Below are 22,000 nucleotides of genomic sequence, written 5' to 3'. Positions count from 1 at the left end.
AAGTAGCCTCGTCTCCGTTAACATCTGTCACCATTTCGTTTGACTTATGTTTTTGCGGTATTATACACTTATTTTTCTGTAGATGTTACTGAATAAATTAATAAAAGGTAAAACAAAACAGTTCCACTGCCTATAGTTTCTTATAAATAGTCACGACAAAAGAAATGATTTAAAAAAATATTTCATCTTCAAGGTCAGACATCATAACATACGAACATCTTTTACCTAAGTTTCATCAACATTTTGTATTCCTCTTCACAGTAATCTCTCGCAAAGCAATGACTTCTTACTTGAGATACATAGTTTAGTAGTTTTTCAGAATTTTAGTCACTCACAGAGTCAAAGAAAACGTTTTTTTAACAATGCATAATCAAGTCGAACACAGCAGATAATGACAATTACAAAAAAAAATAATTTAAGTTGAGTGTGGCAGTGAAAAAGTTAAGAGCATGATAGCTGGGGGAAAAACTCTGTGGTGCCTCCCTTCCCTTGGTGCTCTAAGCACGTGCTTATTTTGCCTAATGGTTAATCCAGGACTGTCCTGGGCTTAAGTTAGTATTTTATAAATAAACAAAATATAGGAGTATTGAAACTACAGGAACCAGAAATTTTCTTAATAAAAATAAATTAAGAATTTTCTTTACACAATAGTAAGGACTCTCCATTAGGAAACAATGATTCTTATTAACCAATGGCTGCAAATGAAGTATTTGAAAAGAACATGAGCAAATTTCTTTAACCAGGAGGAAAGAACCAAACTAAAACAGTGAATATTTTACAAAACAAGGAAATAGAACGATTAAGGTGAAATGCACTAAAACTTAAGAATTATTCTTCTCAAAATAACATTATTAACTTTGTACAGATAGTATTTTCAGGTATTCATATAAAACAACAGTCGGGAATACGAGGTCTGTTAAAAAAATACGCGGACTGACGTCATAAAACAAAATGTACTTTATTTAGAAGTTACAGGTCTGGGACCCCTTCAAAGTACTCTCCTCCCCAACGCACACACATATCCCAACGGTGTTTTACTTGTTGAAACAGATATGGTACGCTTCTTTTGTAATGTCCTCCAGCTCCTTCGTCGCATTTGCCTTAATCTCGGGAATCGTCTCAAATCTTCTTCCTTTCAAGGGTCTTTTGAGTTTGGGGAACAAGAAAAAATCGCAAGAAGCAAGATCAGGTGAGTAGGGGGGGTGGGGAAAAACAGTGATCGATTGTTTGGCCAAAAACTCACGAGTTCTGAGGGCTGAATTTCGCAGCAACGCGGTGCATCTTCAATTTTTCGGTCAAAATCTCGTAACAAGATCCAACTGATATCCCACACTCTTCAGCAAGCTCCCTGACAGTCAGACGTCGATTTGCCCGCACCAGGGTGTTGATTTTGTCGACGTGTGGGTCGTCAGTTGACGTAGAAGGACGTCTAGGATGCTCATCATCTTTAATGGACTGTCGACCATCCTTAAAACGTTTATGCCACTTGAAACATGCCGTACACTTCATAGCAACATCACCGTAAGCCGTGTTAAGCATAGCAAAAGTTTCAGTCGCAGATTTTCCAAGTTTAACACAAAATTTCACAGCAAGTCGTTGCTCCTTCAGGTCATTCATTCTGAAATCCGCCAAACGAAAAAATCGCACTTCACTTAAAACCGCGTAGCTAATACACAAATGAAGATATCTGCAATCGGGAAATGGCGTTGTAATCAGCTGATCTGTGCAAACCTAGCGACACCAAGCGGATTCCCCTGGAACCAACTGGAGCCGCGCAATTCAAACAGTCCGCGTATTTTTTGAACAGCCCTCGTATTACTGGCCGTAAGCTGTGTGCAGACAATAGAATTTTTATTTGATAGAAGATTAAATATCTAAAGGTAATTTTAAAGAAATGACCCAGTGCTTAAAGGTGTTATATTAGTAAATATGTATTGATTTTATATGTCATTTATTCGCAGAGTAATCTTATATTTGTGTAAGAATTTCATGATTGTGCGTTCTTTTGTACGACTAACTGATTTGTATGCATTACTCTGTCTCGCAAGATATTTAACATATTAATTGTTGGCCTAATCAATTTTTGATCCACTACATATTATCAAATTCCACCCCTCATCAGTAAATTGTCACAAAAAGTATATAAAGTTAAGAGTGATCTATATATACTCGTAGTGTTGAAGTGTATATTATATGAGTGGGGTGTTTAGACGTTTTTTACTCCTACACTAACCCAATATTGGTATTAAAAATTTAAGTATATGTGTACACGACCATACGAATAAATTCTTATGTATTATTTAACTAAATACACTGTCCAACAATCTACGAAATAAACATGCAATTCGGTCAGACTGTCGTCCAGTTTACAACTTTTTACCGAGTTGTGCTTGTTTCATTACATTGTAGCTCTCGTTTGTGATATCTGAGAATATGTAATATTTGTATATATATTTATGTGTATTAAAATTTACACATACTGTCATATTTCTCTTAATCAGATGTTTTATTTTGAATCGGTTTTTGTTTAAATACCCGTAATCCACTTAAATTTTCCTTTCTGTATCATATGAGTTGTTTTCAAAATGGTATATTATTAGAAAAAGAGCAGCTGCTTGCGTCCTACCTTATTGGTGAATTTAAGGATTTTAAACACTAGTTGAAAATAATCGTTAAAACTTACTCCGTAACTACAGTTAAATTTTTGTAGATCAAGGTAGTGTAAATTGTGTAGATGACCACACTCATTCTCGAGAATAATTTTGATATAAAAATATCAATTCTATCGTCCAGACAAACTACAGGCAGAACTTAAAAGCTTTATTTCAGTTTCGCTAACTGAAAAGGCCAACATGTTATTTGTAGATATAATCCATTATTCCTCTTACTTTGTTTTGAGTAGCTATGTATTTTAGAATTATACTACTAACAGGGGGCCCGGGCCCTGCATAGCCAAGTGTGTTAAGGAGTTCGACTCGTAATCCGGGGATCGCGGATTCGAATCCCGGTCGCACCAAACATGCTCGCCCTCCCAGCCGTGGGGGCGTTATAATGTGACGGTCAATCCCACTATTCGTTGGTAAAAGAGTAGCCTAAGAGTTGGCGGTGGGTGATAATGACTAGCTGCCTTCCCTCTAGTCTTACACCGCTAAATTAGGGACGGCTAGCACAGATAGCCCTCGAATAGATTTGTGCGAAATTCAAAACAAACTAACAGGGTATTATTCTACCTATAATAAGTAAATGTTTATCAAAAAAATTGTAATCGATAAGAGAAGGCTTCTTATTATGTTTGAATGTGCAACGTATGAGTGGTATATTGAAAAGTTTGTTGTTTTATCCTACACTAACCAAATATCTGTACAAGAAATCAATGAATATGCGCAAATGACCATTGAAATTAATTCTCGTGTATTATTTTGACAGATAATATATCTAACTATCTAAGAAATCAACATGTAGCCAATTATTGTCATCCAGTTCACTACTTTGCACTGAATTATGCTATGCTTGTTTCGATATGTTTCAACTCTTGTTACAAATCTTTGAAAAGATTAAAGATTATCCATTTAGGTATATTAAAATATACATATAATGCCATATTCCTCTTACTTAGATGTTATTGGATTTTGTTTAAATGTGCAATTCTTTAAAATTTTCTTTTCTGTATTATTTTATTTTGAATTGTTTTTAAAATGGTATATGTTTCGAAAAAGAGCTGTTGCTTACAGCCTACATTATTGGAGAATTTATGGATTTTTAAAACTGGGTAAAAATAATCGTTAAAATTTACTCTGTAACGAGAGCTAAATCTTTATAAGTAAAGATGATGTAAATTGTGTAAGTGACCAAACTTATAGTTGAGAATAATTTTAATATAAAAATATAATCTGTATGTTTCGTACAAACGACAGGTCGAAATGAAACGCAAATGCTAATACTTGGACATCGCACCATCGCTAAATCTCTCACTAGTTTTCTAGTCCGTTTAACGTTACATGCTTCTCATTCCAGAAAAGAGTAGAATGTTATAAGCACCTATTATAATTATATAAAGTGTTATACCTAATATATCTTTTAATTCACTACTTATTATTGAACAATATCTCTCAAAGAACTTCACCTACAATCAGCTGATGTTGATGAAAGTTTAAAAAACAGAGAAGGCCTCGTTACTGTTGGACTGTATAAGAATTTTTTGCTTAAATGTTTTTTTTTTTACTTCTTTACTAACCCATTACTTATACTGAATATTTAAGAAGATATGTATAAGGCGGTACTAATTAATTCTTGTGTATTATTTAGCTGTCCAACTTTCTAAGAAAATTCACGAAAAAAAACGAAGGTTTGGTTTCCATCTGACAGCGCCACTATCGTATTCGTACACTACACTGAATTTGGTATTTGAAGCTGCAATAGGTTCAGTTAGAGTGGCAAAGTTGTGCTTATTATTTGAGGTTGTAACTAACGAACTTCATGTCTAAACAAAGTGTAAGCTTGTCAGTTTAGTTGAATTTATTCCAGCCAGAATAATTAAAAATAAAGTTAAATGTTTACAAAGTCTTAACTTCTCTCATCTTACATTAAATGAAGAGCTTGACAATTAAGCCAGAAGAAGGAAGGTCAACGCTAAAGTTATTTATTCAACAAAGTAGCACAAGCAGGGGCAAGAAATGCGAAAGTTTAATAGTGACGTCTGAAAAATATAAGTAGTTGTGATGAAGCAAATTCTTTGTTTTACGTTTCATTTTACATTTGGTGGGAATTCAAATTGGACAAATAGTTGAGTTAATAACTTGATGCATATACCACAGAATATTAGTAAACATGAGATATCAACTAAACATATGAATAACATGATTAATTTTTCACAGTTCGGTAAAATCAACATGGAAGCTCAACTGAACACAGGATAAAAGCTTTCGGTTGCAAAGCACAACGAGCTAGCAAGGAAATACATGTTATCAAAAAATCGTAAACCATGTAAAAATTTGTGGAAAATTTTAGTTTCCACTTTGAGAGCATGAGCAAACAATGAAGCTGTGATAATGCAATAATATTTCTAGGTTTACTTGATTTTTCCTGTGAACTGGATTCTAGTCTAGGCTTCTATTTAAATACAGTAACAATTTTAAAGGGAATATCCGAAAATTACAGAATGAAATTTTACAATATATGTATATATTGGTCGTCTGTCACGGTAAGATCAAGGAAGAAATAAATAATGCATGAGATTTGGCAGTAATTTTTGATGAAACCATTAATATGAACTACGAGTGAAGCCAAATGAAAAATCCTGGAGATTTTTCAAACGTGCCTTAGCTGTTGTGTTACTTAGCTTTCGATGTTGAAAAAAGTTAAAACATTTTTGCGTAATACCATGGTGAATGATAAAGACAAATTGAGTTAAAATCGATCCCATGTAAAAATGGTTACTTATCAGTGATCCCTTAGTGGAGCAGTAATAAGTATTTGGAGTTACAATGCTAAGCTCATGGGTTCGATTCCCCTCAGTGGTCACAGAAGATAGTCCAGTCTGACTTTCCTATAAAAAAATATATACACTTAACCAGTGAGTTGTCAAGTGAGTGGTAATATGGAATTCAATCTTTAGGGTCAATCGAGGACAGAATATAAGTTGTATATACACTTATATTTAGCCAGGGAGTTTAACAATGTTATTTATGCACCTCAATCAATCGTTTTCGAGAAGGCAACCTTGTTTATACTCTTTTGTGATGGAAAACACTGTATACGTATGCATAACCTGATTTACGCAATATTAATCGCACAAAAAAAACACCAAAAAACTTATGTGATGCAAGTAGGTCTTCGGTGTGTGTGCACATAAAATTGCAGTTCGATATCTCTGTAAACGAATTTCTTTTTAATTTTAAGTTCGACCTCAAAAAATACGAACATGTGTCGGTATGACTGACTTTATCAGTGACACAAACTATTTTTGGAAGAACGACGAGGAGAAATATTTTACATGTCCACCAAGTTTCATGAACATTTGAAGATTTTTCATACGTTACATCGCAAAAAAGATAAGAAAAATCGGTTCCCACGTTAATAGGTAATGAATATTTTTCGTTACTCATCTGTGACGTTGACCCTCAAGAAATCTTGCTGGCAAACACGCAGGATGAAAATATAACCACCATCCACTTTCAGGGTTGAGGTAAAATTTACTTAACATGGCGTAATGCATAATCGACGCTTAACATAGTTTTAAGTTATTAACAGTAATCACATAGAGGGACGGTATATGTAAAGAAAATTTTACCACATTAGCGGTAATTTTGAAATAGACTACTTTTATACATGAATAACAATTACCACGTGGAACAAGAATACATACGTTAGTAGATTCGCATATGTTGGCTGTTGTATGTAATATTCATTGGGTTAACTTTTCTTTAGGAATAGCAGGTTCAAGATAAAACTGTGATATACAGGGTGGCCCGTAAGTCTCTACCCATCCACATTGTGTCTAAACAACGTTATAATACTAATGATGAGTTGAAGGCAGCTGTTACCGCGGCACTTGGAACAATAAACCCTGCTATGTTGAGGAAAATGTCTCACAGAACATGGCGTCGCATAATATTATCCAGCGAGAATGAGGGACAGCACACAGATACACTGGATACATGATATATGGATGGGTAGGGATTTACGGGCCACCCTGTATGTGACGCTATATAACTAACCATGGTGGTTGTGCTTAGGCTTTATTTAGGGTACTGTTTTCAGGAATAACAGCTACTTCGTGAAACTACAATATTTGCAACGTACCTTTACTTAGCATGATTATTGTGTCTAAGCTTCATTTGGATTTGATAACCAGAAACTCACTTTTCAGAAAATAAAGTTTAGAGACAGCTCATTAACTTAGGTTACTTTTATTCAGTAATAATGATTACCATATAAAACCAAGATATATGTAGCAGAAACCAACTTACCATTGTGTGTATATATAATATTCAGATAGATAAATTTCATTCAAGAATAAAAATTACCATACTGAAAGATACTTATGCACTGAACTTAAATTACTTATCATGAGAGTTGTATGTAATTTGTTACTAAATTACTCTCATTTAGGAATTGTAGTTCCCATACAAAACATGCTGCACTGTTGCCTTTTTTAAACTTGTAGATCATTATATGCCTAATGTACTCCTCAGACACATCAATCTTCATAAGGGTTTATTTGATTAATGATCTGAAAAAGTGGAGTTGGATTAGATTCTTTTATTTGTCTGAACATTTTATTCATGTCTTACTACATATTTTAGTCATTAAAGCCTTCTACATAGACAGAAATGGTGATGCACTTTCTGTATTAAATTTTTGGACATTACTTAGGGGATGACCTGATATTAGAATATCTAACCAGGTCACAGTGCTTTTACTGTGTTGAATTGAAACTGCTTGCACAGTCCTCAACTAATGATCTCATCTGTTTTGCAAGTCATGATGGAAACAACAGTTGTGGTATTGCTACTCATAGCTATCTCCATTTTACTCACCATGCTGACTACCATTCCAATGAGAAGATGAATATATAGCTTTCCTAAATGCAGAACATCAGACTTATTCATCTCTGACATATAGTTCCAACTAATGCTGCCTACTTTTTGTATAGGAATTAGTGCACCTTGATGCCTTAACTCTGTTACCTTACTAACATACAGAAAAGATAAACACTTGTGTATATTTCTCTTAATGGGCCTGGTCTGGCCAGAATCAAATGTTTTTTTCCTATGAGAACACAATTCACGTTTGCACTGATAAACTGACAAACAATTTAAACAGTATGACTATCTCTAAGATAACAATTCCAGAACCTCTATTCTGGGGTTGACACTACCTAGAAATAATTAAAAGGATTTGAGCTACTCCGTTACCTCATGAATTTTACCAAGATCATTAGACACTTCAAAACTATTAACTCTTTGCCTAAGAAACTACATCTGTATCAAACACTAATGTTACCTGATAATATTACAATAAAGTAACCATGGAAAATTCTTTTTCTGGTTAGAAGAATATTATTTACTAACTATGTAACAATGAATTAACAATAAAATAGCTAAGGAACTTACATACAAAATGACACTAAAGTTTTGTGCTGATTTCTTTCTTTATTTTCTCTTCATGTTCTCTAGTATTCTTTCTAGTTCTTTTCTGCCTAGTTTTGTCTAGGCAAGCCTGAAAAGACATATCTATTGTTACCACAAATAGTAATTATTAATATTGTTATTTATGTTAGCAAATTAAATTACTTTTTCATTATGTGGTATATAGCCAAACATTTAGCATCCATCATTTTAAGGTATGATGCATTCTGGAGATGAATATGGCACATATCATTTATCTAAGTAACCTAGCTATCTATGAGACCTGCTTCTGATGGGTCAGCTGTCCTCTGCTGGTACAGCTGTAAGTCTACGTATTTACAATGATAAAATTAGGGGTTCAATTCCCCTTGGTGGACTAAGCAGTTAGCCTGATGTGGCTTTGCAATAAGAAAACACACACACACATGCTTCTGATGGATAGCTCAGATCCCTACTTGCTTAAAATGTTGTTCCAGTCTCAGAGTTGCTTATCACTCAGGTGTGTGATAGAAACGAGTGTTAAGCCATCCAAACTTAAGATCAGTTGTTACACCATCTGTTTCTGACTTTAGCTGTTCCAAACAGTGATATGTTTAACTTTTCAAGGAAATGATCCAGGTTATTTTTAGCTGCACCCTTAAATGTTAGGAAAAAGATTTGTTTAGCCTTGTTCACAGAAACCTTTGGTTTTGGACATATCTATCATATACTGGCTGTTGCATGGCTTTTAGTAGGTTGAGATACTCTAAATATCTGAGATACAGTATAATTGGAATGCTTATAAAACAGTTAATTTGGACAATCATTAAGTGAGTTATTATAGACTGCTTCATAATAGGCTTTGCTTGTCTTCACATTTCTGAAGGATTCATATCCACCCTGTCAATATATCTTCAATTATAAAGAGGTTTATGACTGTTTTATAGACCATAAACTTTACCAGTTCGTTCTTATTGTCTTACCTGCTAGCAAAACAAATTAGGCTGGCAGACATCATCCATCAGTGGTACTTCCAGTTTTGTTTTGTTTTACCAATGTTGACATTGGTTACTATACAGAGGTAGCCCCATTTATTGTTGATCTGCTAGAAAAAACATCAATACAATATCCCTGAATTGTTTTTTTTTCTTCCTATAAACTAAGATATAGCCTTATAAGAAACTTAGTATATTTGTTTGATTTTAGCAAATCTGGCAATCCATTCTCCTGTGTCTGCAGGTGCAGCACTAGCAAAAATCTGATGTTCAAGACAGGACTTCTCCAGGACCTAAATACTGTCTTTTTTGTTGTTGTTGTTGTTAAAGCCCCTCAACTGATGGAAAATATTATTTTTTCAAGTTTGAAGTTCAGAGACATTTTAAGTTAATAATTCAAAAGTTAAGAACATCACTATGAAATGAATGCATTAGGAGAAAAAAGTAAAACTACAAATACAAATTCTGTGATCAAGCTCCAAAATTTTTCTTACCTGTCTAGTCTATGACATCATCAAATGCTCATGCTATTTTCTGTGGATGATTTTGTTTGCTCCACAGAATAATAGACTTAACAGAATATGTATCCAAGAATGAACCTGAATTCTCTCACTTTGATCATGAAGAATGAGAGAGAGGACACACAAACAAAGGCCAGGCAAGATGGTGTCTTGTTATGGATGTCTGTAGCACTGAAAAATCTAGTTGCAAATATATGTGTATATATATGTATATTACTCATATTTTATTATTAGCTGAAGAGTAAAAGCAATTATTTTCTGATTTTAATCATGCCCTATAGGTAATTCGTTATGTTAGTAATGCCATAAAACATCTAATGATATATTAGGAAATGTTATTTTAGAATCTGGAACAATGTGATATTTCAAAAATGCTATCTGCCTGTTTAAAAGCTTAAACTATCTTTAAAAAGTATGATGTTTAATAACTGTGTACTACTTATCTTTTCAGACTATGTTCATTGAAATCATAATTCTGGTGTTGGGTATTACTTTGTGTAGCATCTCAGAACCTAGTCCAAAAATCTTAGGTATGTACAACTTTTCAGCTTTTACTGAATTGTTTAAGATATTCAGTTTGTGATTGAAATTATATGTTAAGATTTACTTTTGGGAAATAAAGTATAATTTTATTTTTTCATTAAAATATTTCGCTAGAGTAGAAAAAAATGTTATAAAAAGCCATAAAGCTTCTGACTTCTAAGAATTTAACACATTAGTAAATTGAATTACCATTTAGTTGCATATAACTAAATCATAGCTATGGTACTGATGTTGGTATTAACCTGTTGACTGCCAAGTATTTCTGCTGCTACAATACAACTCTAATGCTTCTTTATTTTGTAACTTTTTTCATGACATCATTTTGGATTGAAAGTGAAACAATTTGTAAGTAGGTTAAATGCATGTATGGTGCTGACATCTAGCGTTGAAGTTAGGTATTATTGAGAACGAATTAACTTGCCAGTGGCACTGAACAGGTTAATGGTTTAAGCATTTGATTTGGAGGATTTGATGTTCAATTTATCTACAGTTTAATATTATTTAATCTACAGTTTGACATAGCGAGTGTCATAGACTTTATCTGTAATTGTTATGTTCTGAACTAGGATAAATAAATTGTATTATTACATAAATATAAAGACAAACTATTTGCCATTTTGCATTCTAAAGATAAACATAGCGACTTTAGTGAGAAGATAAGGCAGTGATAAAACATCATAATACATTGAACACAAACATTAATTTTAATGGTGTTATCAATAGTAATATGTTGATTAGTTATTTGTAGGCTACAGTGACAAAGAGGTAGTGTAAGTGTTAGACTTACAATTTGTTAGGTGTGAAAGATCAAGAATTGGGTTTTGATCAGGAATTAATAACTAGCATGCACATTTAAAGAAATTAGTTGTGAAATTGAACAATTTTAATGCATAGCTTATAGGTAGGATAGTGTTCTAAATAGGGAAGAAGTTGAACCTATGTATGAAGATAATGGAAAACTGTGGGAAGTGGCAGCAGGGTTTAAATAGAAATTAAGTTTTTGCCTGAGAAGAATACAGAGTCTATTAATGGCTTTAAAGTAGTTAAAACCATTATTAATAGGATTATTAATAGCAGACTTAATTATAATGAAGAGATTTCAACTTTAATTTATGATGATTCTAATGAACTTGAGAAAAGAAGGTTAAAAAAAGAGAACTGATAGGGATGGTAACAAAAAAAAACAAGAAAGTTATTGTTGTGGGTGATTCTTCAGAATGGCTCATGGATATGTATTCTGTAGTGCAAATGAGGAGAAAAACAAAATTACTCTATTCACGGGCAGGAATGGAAGATTTAATAAATAGAGCAGGTAATATAGTAAAAGGTGTTGGCAGTGATTAAATTTTTGTAGTGCACATGGGGCTAATAATGTAAGGAAGAGTATATCAGAGGATCTTATTGTTAAATACAAGACATTAATAAAGGCATTCAAACAAAATGGCCATAATAACTTAAATCTATCAGTAATATTCCCAAAACTTAACTGTAGGGATGAAATTGTAAAAAGGTGAATCGGGTTGGATGCTAAGCTCAGTTTAATATTGAATAAAGAGCAGGTTGGTTATTTGGATTTTGGGGATCAGTTTAATTAGGAATATGAGTTTTTCAAAATGGATGGTTTATATTTAAATATATTAGGGGCTGGTGTGTTTGTAAGGGCTTCAGCAACCTTAAACTAGGATTAGACAGTGAAGAGAGCCAGAATAATGAATTAAAAATAAGATGTAGAGAGTGGTATAGTATGGGAACAAAAATACACAGGTAGTTTTAATGATAGGCTAAACTGTTACTATTTTAATGAGGCATATAGTTCCAGATGCTGCTGGGTATTGATTGTTCAAATCCATTGTCATGTTAACTCTGCTCTTCAGAATAAGGTATAATGGCTACCACTATATCTGATTATGTGGTTGTCTGGATGCTCCAGTGCATTTTTCCCTCCTTTTTTCTAGAAAAGTAGATGAGTCCTTGCTACTTACCAGTTCCTAGCCACCATGGTGGTGGACCATGGAAGTCTGTACTATTGATAGATGAATCATACTACTCAGCTCAGATTATGGTAGTGGCATTATGCAGATGTTGGTTGCATAAAGAGCTTTCTACTGTGATCCTGGCATATCTGTATACTGCTAGGTTGAGGTTGTAGCAATATGCTATAATAATATATTTGTATCTGACAGATTGCTTTTTACTACCACAGCATCCCCTCTTCCTACCATCCTTAAATCCTTAATGTGTACATTTCTTATGCATATGGTGTTCAGTGAAGATAGCCTAGTCGGGATTAGAATCATGTGTTGATAGCGTAACAACATTTCTAATATGGACCTGATACACAATACTCAACACTTACCTGTTCTTTAATAGATTGTTTAGGAAGAGTATTTATGACAGCACCTAAGTTTTATCACATACTTATCCCTTTCACTCAGTTTCTCCACTTCTGGTGATATGTGTCATAGGTATCCTGACTAAAGTAATTATTAATTCAAGTGTGGAGAGAATGCTGATTACAGTAGAGATTGTGTCATGCTCCTATTGGTGGAGAGCTGCTGTATAATAAGTTTCATGTGGATATGTAAAAGTGGGCAGTGGAAAACTTTGTGCCAGTAGAAAACCGTACTCATCAAGAAAAGGCATCTTGTAAGGAGAGGGAAGTATACTCTTCAAAACAAGAAACACAAAAGGGATATTTTTGTTATTTTAAAGAGAAATATATGTAATAACGTTACAAGCTCAGAGTATGTGATGTAACACGTGTTAAGGCACTGCTTGTCAGACCAAAATGACAATAAAAGTTGTGCACTTTGAAAACGGAGGAAAACATCGGATTTTTTGTCAAAATGCATGTGTGTCCAATAAATTTGTTTGAGAGATCTGCATGTTCTGCAAGTGCAACATGTGCAAAATCCCTATAAAAGTGACAGGTTCTCGGTTTCCATAGCTCAGTGTTAAGCCACCGACACGCAATACAGTTACACCAAGACTGACTGAAGCACAATGCAACAACGCCATTGGTCGTTTGGAAGCAGGCGAATCTCGATCAGATGTTGCCAGAGCTGTGAATGTCCACCCAAGCACCATCACAAAGCTATGGAATCGTCACCAACAACATGGATCAACTCGTGACCGTCCACAATCTGGCAGACCTTGTGTGACCATGCCCGCACAAGATCGCAACATCCGGTTACTTAACTTTCAGGATAGGACCATCACTGCAACGTCTACTGCCTCAACCATACCAGGGCTGCGTAGGATTTCCGATCAGACCGTATGCAACCGTATACGAGATGCAGGAATCTGACCTCGACGTCCAGTCAGAGGCATCATCCTCACCCAGCAACATCGTCAAGCACGGCTGCAGTGGACTCGGGCACATCGGGTATGGCCTCATCGACGATGGAGGCATGTTTGGTTCAGCGATGAATCACGTTTTATGCTTCGTAGGCAGGATGGAAGGACCCGTGTTTACAGTCGCCGAGGTGAACGTTTTGCAGCAAACTGTGTGCAGGATGTTGACAGATTTGGTGGTGGCAGCATCATGATGTGGGCTGCCATTGCCTACAATGTCAGAACAGACCTTTTGCACATTCGAAGGAATCTTACGGCTCAACGATACGTCGACGAGATTCTTAGGCCCCATGTGCAACCCACCATGGTGAACATCAACAACGTTTTTCAACATGACAATGCCCGTCCTTACACAGCCCGACTCACCACTGTCTTCTTGAGACACCACAACATCAACGTTCTTCCCTGGCCCTCCAGATCACCAGATTTAAACCCCATCGAACATCTTTGGGACGAGTTGGACCGACGTCTGCAACGGCGACAACCTCAACCGCAGACTCTACCTCAGCTTGCAGCAGCTTTGCAGGCTGAGTGGACAGCCATTCCACAGGATGTGATTCGTCATCTCATCACTTCCATGGGCAGGAGATGCCAAGTAGTTATTGATGCTCACGGGGGGCATACTCATTATTGACGTTGAGTGACGTTAAACTTCAACTAGTGAGCGTGGACTTCACCTTTGCAAACTTTGGATGTTCAGCAGTGAATGTGCAAAGTTTCACACATGTCATACAGAACTACCCGGAATAAACTTGTTAACAAGTTGTCTCATATTTTGCCTTTTGCGTTTCTTTTTTTGAAGAGTATATTTGTTGGAAATACATTTTCAGTTTTGAAAAATGCTAATTTTTGATATGGAAATAACCAAAACCTGATTACATTAAATGATTTAATGATATTAATGCTACTGAAATGTAAGAGTATTAAATGGAGTGGGGAAGGAAGAGTGGCTTTATATTCAAAATGTAAGTAACAGCTTGGTCCATTGATTATACTGAAGTTAACAGCAAAGATATTGAATCTGTTTGATTTCTGTTAGATGAGGGAAGAAGATTTTTAGTTGGAATTTATTCCAGAATGTCTGATGAAACTAATGAAATTAACAAGGAATCTTACAGTGGGTTAAAAATATCAATGATAATGAGACTATAATTATGGTTGATCATAATATTCAAAATAAAGATAGGGAAAGACTAGAGCAGGGATTGACAACTCTCCAAAGTCATTTTTTGTTTGTGTCCAAGATCATAACATTTTAAAAGGTGCAATATGCTCTATCGATCTAACCTTATTAATAATAACAATACAAAATCCCCATTTGGGACAGTGGTAAGCATTCATATTTACAACACTGAAATCAGGGTTTCAATTTAATAGCCTAATGTGGCTTTACTGTAAGAAAAACTCATAAAGAAGAAAAATATTCTTTGTTCAAAGAAGAGTTGTTGTTTTTTAAATCTTATGTAAAACTCTGGGTCTTTGGAGCCATAGTGAAAAAAAATCACTCAATTAATTAATTTTCTTCCCAAAACTTTATGCCCACCTGCAGTTTAAAACAATCCACCTCCTTACTTTATCTCTGGAGGCAATTTTCATTACATGATTAGGTCAAACAGTTGTAGCCATAAAAGTTATGTTGGTCAATACGTTTCAAAAGCTTCCTTTAAAAATGTACAGTACAACTACAGTGGTGGAAAAAATTATTGCATTGCCCAATCTTTTCACACTTTTTGGTTTCTGCAATTTTATATGAGATTTTGCATTGCAGAAGTGTCAGAACTAACGTAAAACAGTTATGGACATTGTGTGATGAAGCTGACTCATATTTCAGTCATCCAACCTATGTCTATCTTTATTAACAAGCTATCCATGACAAACAAATTGTGGTAGTTAATCAATAAATATTATATCATGTTTTGATATATAGTTGTGTCTTGCCTGGCCTTGATAACTACTTAACATAAATTGTGGCATAGAATGTACAAGAGTCTTATTACTGGTGAAGGTGAGTGGGTTATGTTATATTCAGATTAGGGCTTCTTGCACTTCTAAGATGCTTCTCAGTTTCTTCTCTTGCACTAATGTTTCAATTACCTTCCAGCAGTTTTTGATAGGGTTAAAATCTGGTTTGTTGTCTGGCCAGTGTAATGTCTTTATCCTTTCTCTTCAAGGATAATTCTTCATCTGAAGCAATGAAATAAAATCTAAGATGTATTTTCAGTACTAGTAGTGTAAAATTTATTCTATATTTCATGTCTACTTCATAGATTGCATGAATATAACCAACCTTTTTACTGTGTAGTATGAAGCAGGTAATCCTAGAATGTACTTGTCAAATCCACTGAAGTATGATTTTAATTTGTTGGTTTTAACAAGGACTCACAAATCTTAATGTTGCTTGTTGGCATTGACAGTGCTTTTCACAAAATGCAGACATCCCACATGCTGTACAGAAATGCACCCTCAATATAACTAGGCCATGCAGATGCTTTATAGTTGTATTCAAGCATGCTGGATGAAATTGTTCTTTGCATTAACATCAAAAATGTGCTTCCCATCAGACACATCCAGGTTGAACATTTGAGATGTCTGAGAAGGTCACTTTGTTTCACATTGCTTCAGCTTGACCACCATGCTCTGTAGCCCAGTTGAACCTCATTTTTCTGTTATTGTTGGTGAGGTGTTTTGTTGTTTTTTTCCATATTTCTGGGAATATGCCTGAGAACAGGCAAGATCAGACAGTGTGTGCCATGACAGTAGCCCTTAAGTTTCCTACCATACTGTTTTGAGATCTGTGGTTAGCTGTTGGTGATTCTACTGGCATAGACATTTCAAAACAGGATTGTCAGCTGCTTGGGAAACATTCTTCCAATGTCATCTGCCAGTCCCTCTATTTCTCTGTATTTAACAATTAACAGTAGATTGATTAAATTTAATTCTTCTGCCAATTTGCCATGTCAAAAGTCCCTCTGTTCAAAGAAACCCCCAGTGTGAATTTTTGTATGTGGTGAGAAGACCTCTCAGGGAAGGTTTTGTTCTTTAAGTTTACCTCCCTTAGGATCTAAACATCCACCCATGTGTTTGCCATGCATGGAGACCTGTGAAGGGGAGGAGAGAATCCTGGTGGATGAAGGGTCCAACCCTAACACACTGCTTCGGCCTTGAATTCCTGTAGACGGGCAGCCTTGGAGTGGCCCCACTTGGGTCAGTTGGCTGGCTCACTTGCACTAGGATCAACCAAGTACCAGTGTTGGATGTTCTCAGCAGGTGTTGTGGACACTGTATCGGATGCTGGTGTTTGGGTATAGTGCTCACAATACCCTGGCACTGCTGCAGTGTCCTTGTTTTGCATTGTAGTGTGTTCCCTCTTAGGGTTCTGTGGCAGGTGGGGTCAGTGGGCACCAAAATATTTTTTAAATTATGGATCCTCCAAATAAAAACTTATAAATTAGTGTGCATGTTTGTGTGTTTTTCTTATAGCAAAGCCACATCAGGCTATCTGCTGAATAAAATGGTGGAATAGTGAAAAAACAGTCAATAGGTAAATGACCATGTCTTGAAGATTCTGAGCAGCAATCCTCAACATCTGTAACACCTGTATCTCATTTTCTTATACAACCTTCTCTTTCAGACAAACATTTAGGGCAGATGTCTCCTTTCTTCATTTAGAAAGGACTAGAGGGACTTGCTGGCTCTCCAAAGTCAGTAAAGAAGCTTTGCTTTGGTGACATATTGGTGGAAACATCCACATCTCAACACAGTGAACTCCTCTTGCATTTAAAGGCAGTTTGGGGATATACCTATTGAGGTTATGCCCCATGCTACTTTGAAGTTGTCATGAGGAGTTATTGTTGAGAGGGTTTTGAAGAACATCCCTCAAGTCAGAGATTCTCACTGGTTTTTCTACCAAGATGGAATTATGATGACAACCAGTATCCTCATTTTAACATTTACATCATCACTTCCACCAGCCATCATCAAGGCAGGTTATCTTAATTGCAAGGTATGACCATACATTCTAAACCCTCTCAGATGTTTCCAGTGTCAGCAGTTTGGTCATGCGAAGACATCATATTGTGGTTCCTTGACGTGTTGTGCTCGTTGCTGTGGCAAGGACTATGATGCCTATGAGTGTGAAATGGACCCTCTTTGTGTCAGTTGCAATGGCTCTCACCCATCCCACTTTCGTTCTTGCCCTAAATGGTTGGAAGAAAAAGAGGTACAGCGTTTGAAGATGGTTCAAAACATTATATACCCTGAGGCTCGAAAGTTGCTGTCAACCACTTCATCTCGAACGTATGCTCCTGCACTTTGTTCCACTACTACAGTGGGAATGCAGACAGATCTCTCTGTGCCTCCAAAAGAATTGTTCTCAAACCAAATAAAAAGTCTTTTGACCTCCATGGTTAAAAAAGTTGATGAATCAATGTTAAAACCCATCTCTTTCCCTGACATACATTCCAGCAAACCCCAATATCCACTTCCTTTGGTTCTGGGTAAGGACATTTTCTTGGGTACATCTTCTCCCACCCCAAGATGCAAAACGATCATTCATTCATATCATCAGTTGCTGGAATCCTCTTCCAACAACAAAGACTTGCCCAATCGACCCAAGGCAGGATCTATGGAGGTTGACAGATCTCCCTTGAATAAAGACAATAAAGAAAAATAATGTGATCATAAATAGAAGGGCTCTCCACCCAATTTGCCTATACATAAATAAAAATAACCACCTTGATACGATAGAACTGTCTAGGTTTACATTTTAATCTGGATGACATCAAAGAATTGATTGTTTCCTACCATCCTGTATGTTTTTCCTCACAGGAAACATTTCTGAAACCTGTCAATACAGTCACCTTTCAGCAGTTTTCTTTGTACAAAAATGGCAGGCTGTGTGATGGACGAGTGCATGGAAGGGTGGCACTGTTGGTTTATCAGTGCCACTCAACACTGGAGAGACCTATGATCAATCAGACCTTCATGCTCTCATTGAACTGTTGCCATTTCCTTTTTTAATCCTGGGGGACTTTAATGGACATCATCCTTTCTGGGGAAGTGCTCATATTGATAGGAGGGGTCACTCTGTAGAGTGTACACTCTCTTCACAACTTTTCTTCTTTCAGTACTGATTTTTATACTTATTTTCATGTACCTTGTCAGTCCTTTACTGCTGTTGATCTCTCAGTTTGATCCCCTTTACTATTCTCCCACTTTTCATGGAGGGTTAACAATAACCCATGTGGCAGTGATCATTTTCTTATAATTTTGAGAGAGACTGGCCATGATCAGTGCCATCTGACCCACATGTCCTGGTGGAAGCTAAATTGAGCAAATTGGCCCTCTTTTTACTGCTCTTGCAGAACTTGATCCTGCCATCAACTGTAAGCCATCAATAGACAACTCTGTGGCAGCAGTGACTGAATGTATTATACAAGCAGCTGTTTAATGTATTCCTAAAACCTTGACACATTTTCCATGATATCCTCGTCCGTGGTGGAATCTTGCCTACCATGTGGTGTGGAAGGCTCAAAAATGAGCCTGGGATACTTTTCATAGGTATCCCACACTTTCTAACGTCATTGCTTTCCAACAGGCCCATGCACATGCTCGGCAGGTAAGACCTCAAAGCCAAAAGGAATCTTGGATTAAGTTCACGACCAGCATGTCTTGTACCACCAGTTTTTAAGTCATATGGGACAAGATTCGAAAGGTCAGCGGGCAATATAATTTTGTCCCCCTTTTGATCATGCTTTCTGATGGCCAGGAAGTAGCTGATACTTAGAGCATCACTGATACTCTAGGTGAAAGCTTTTTCCAGGTATCTAGCAGTTCTGCTTCATTCTCCACCTTCTTAACCATCAAGACTCAGGCAGGGCAATCACCTCTTTCCTTTTGAGCTGGTTGTCTCTTTGATTTTATCATCCCTTTATACTGGTGGAACTCAAACTGGCCCTTCATCGGTCTGGCAATACATTAGTTGGACCTGATGATATACACTATGAGATGCTGCACCATTTATCTCCTGCTTCTCTTGCTATTCTCCTGATTGTTTTTAACTGCATCTGGCAGGAGAATATTTTTCCTGATGCATGGTGCTAGTCTATTGTCCTACCTTTCTCTAAACCTAGGAAGGATTCCAAGATTCCTTCAAACTACCATCTAGATGCTTTGACAAGCTGTTTCTGTAAGATCTTACAGAGGATGGTTAATGCTCATCTTGTTTGCTTTCTTAAATCAAACAACCTCCTTTCGCCTACCCAGTGTAGGTTCCGATGACAACGCTCCACAATGGACTACCTGATATGATTTGAAACATCAGTCAGAGAAGCTTTTCTCAAATGATAACATCTTGTATCAGTAATCTTTGACATTGAAAAGGCTCATGATACAACATGGAGGTATGACATTTTGCGAGACCTCCATTTATATGGGTTATGTGGCCATTTGCCTATTTTTATTAAAATGTTTTTAATGGACAGATGATTCCAAGTTTGTGTGGGTTTTACACGTTCCTGTTTTTTTCTACATTCTTATTTTTGTTTATACTAAGTACAAAGCTTCACATTAGGCTGTCTGTGATCTCTCCACTGCATGTATTGAAACTAAAATTTTAGGATAAAGCCTTCAGACTTACCACTTAGCCACCAGAAGGTAAACATTCTGATTGTTTAATTTTACAAAATTAATAACATTTAAGGAATTTAAAGTACTAGCTTTTTCTTGCAAGGTGTGTTTCTTCTAAACTTGACAACTCTCTCAAGTATACTGCAAAATTCAAGTAATTTAGGTGTAATGTCTATCAGTATTATTAATTTCAATAGAGTTTGAAGACAATAAGATATTTCTAATTTTATTAATATTATTAGTACTAATGATAATTAATTGTACATTTTCAATATTTTCAGAAGTATTCATTAGCTAGAGTACTAATTATACTAATTTCTTCCATGTTTTAACAGGAATATTTCTGACAAACCTATGAATGTCTTGTTCATCCAGAAAAGGTCAGTGCCCTGGTAAGAAAAGTCTTTTTTATCGTTAAATGATTATTATTGTAAAGTAGATTTGTGTTAATTTTTTTACTATTGGTATTCATCTCTCTCACAAATTCCTTTTTATCTAAAGTTGCAGTAGGTGGTAAAGAGCTGTCTAGTGCTGATGAGTCTACACACCTCTTGCATCAGTTCTTAAGTAAACTGGATCCATCTCTTAACAAGGCTTCTTTTGGAAAGTTTACTCTGCATTACACTTTCAGGAGGGCTTCAACTACTCTCTCTACCTCTAGTTTGGCTTTTACGTAACATGTACAATCAACCACTGTCAGCAATACTGGTTGCCCTTGTCAGATGCAGGTGCTAATAGTTTGATGAAATCTACCTACTACTCTGTTGAATGGCTTTTCAAAGAGAGGCATCTTAACCCGTGGCATCTTTCCTACCTTCTCTTGTTAGATGGCCTGTAGAATGTTGTCACAGATCTAATAACCTCTGGCCAATGTAAGTTGCTGGCTATTCTGTCTGCCATCTTCTTTACTCCTATGTGCTCTATCACAACTGACTCATGAGCCACCTTCATTACTTGAGTTTAATATTCTGCTAGTACTATGGTCTGTTTAACTTTCATAGTAGAATTGCCTTGATAGATCTGGTACAGTACTCCCTTCTGGTCCGCTGTTCTGTAATTCTCTTTCTCCGAGGCACTTTCCCAGTGTTTCTACATTGGAGGGTCTTTTTTCTGTGCTTCCTTCAATTCCTATAGGCCTACATTTGGAATGTCAGTTTTTGAAACTTGGAGAGGCTTAATGTCTTGCTTTATTCTCTTTTTCGTGGGATTTTGTGGTGACTGCAGATTCTTCATCTGTTTGCTTTATACCTGGTTCTGCAAAATTTCCACTGCCAGATATATTGCTGATCACCAAGTTGTAGATAGATGCCTTTTGACACATGTCCTTAAGGTGTTACATGTAATTTGGAATTTCCACCTTTATTCTTGCTATAATAAAATTTCTCACTCTCCCATTAATCAGCACACACAGCTATACTTTAACCATCATATGGTCATCAGATACTAGACTGGTTTTCACTGATGCACTTTCTTGTTCCAACCCTAGACTTTGCCCACCAACAGTTGGGGTTTTTGGCACCTATTTGTGTTTGTCACATTTCAAATCACTATTGGCAATTTTTATCCCTTTGGTAACTTAAGCTGACCATCGATTATGCATTGCTTAACCAAGGTGACAGCACTTCCTTCTTGTGGCAAATCTGATGAAATGACTTCTCTATTCTCTTTCTTCTTGCAGCAACATCTGTGGTGGTAGTCACTCTTTTCTTGTTTCTTGCCAACATTCTATTTGTAGGTAACTCCAACATGTTCTTTCAGTTTAATTATTTCATCTACATCTTTCAGTGCTCTCTCTTTAGGAACAGTGATACCTCAGAAAACCATGTGGTCATGAACTATTAATGTATTAGTA

General features: G+C 36.0%; 1 protein-coding gene across 1 annotated transcript in view; it reads left to right on the top strand.

Annotated features, from left to right (window-relative positions):
• The first annotated feature begins 6,013 nt into the window (after positions 1–6,013).
• LOC143224166 (ectin-like) overlaps positions 6,014–22,000 on the top strand; it is a 31,388-nt gene continuing 15,401 nt past the window's right edge. Inside the window, exons 1-3 of the mRNA XM_076452603.1 lie at positions 6,014–6,184; positions 10,076–10,154; positions 20,484–20,540. Coding sequence (XP_076308718.1) covers positions 20,507–20,540 — 34 coding nt within the window. The 5' untranslated portion in view covers positions 6,014–6,184; positions 10,076–10,154; positions 20,484–20,506. The remainder of the gene's footprint in view (positions 6,185–10,075; positions 10,155–20,483; positions 20,541–22,000) is intronic.

The sequence above is a fragment of the Tachypleus tridentatus genome, chromosome 8 (genome assembly GCF_004210375.1).
Source record: "Tachypleus tridentatus isolate NWPU-2018 chromosome 8, ASM421037v1, whole genome shotgun sequence".
Classification (NCBI taxonomy): Eukaryota; Metazoa; Arthropoda; class Merostomata; order Xiphosura; family Limulidae; genus Tachypleus; species Tachypleus tridentatus.
Note: the sequence above shows the minus strand (reverse complement) of the source record. Positions and strands in the feature narration are given on the sequence as shown.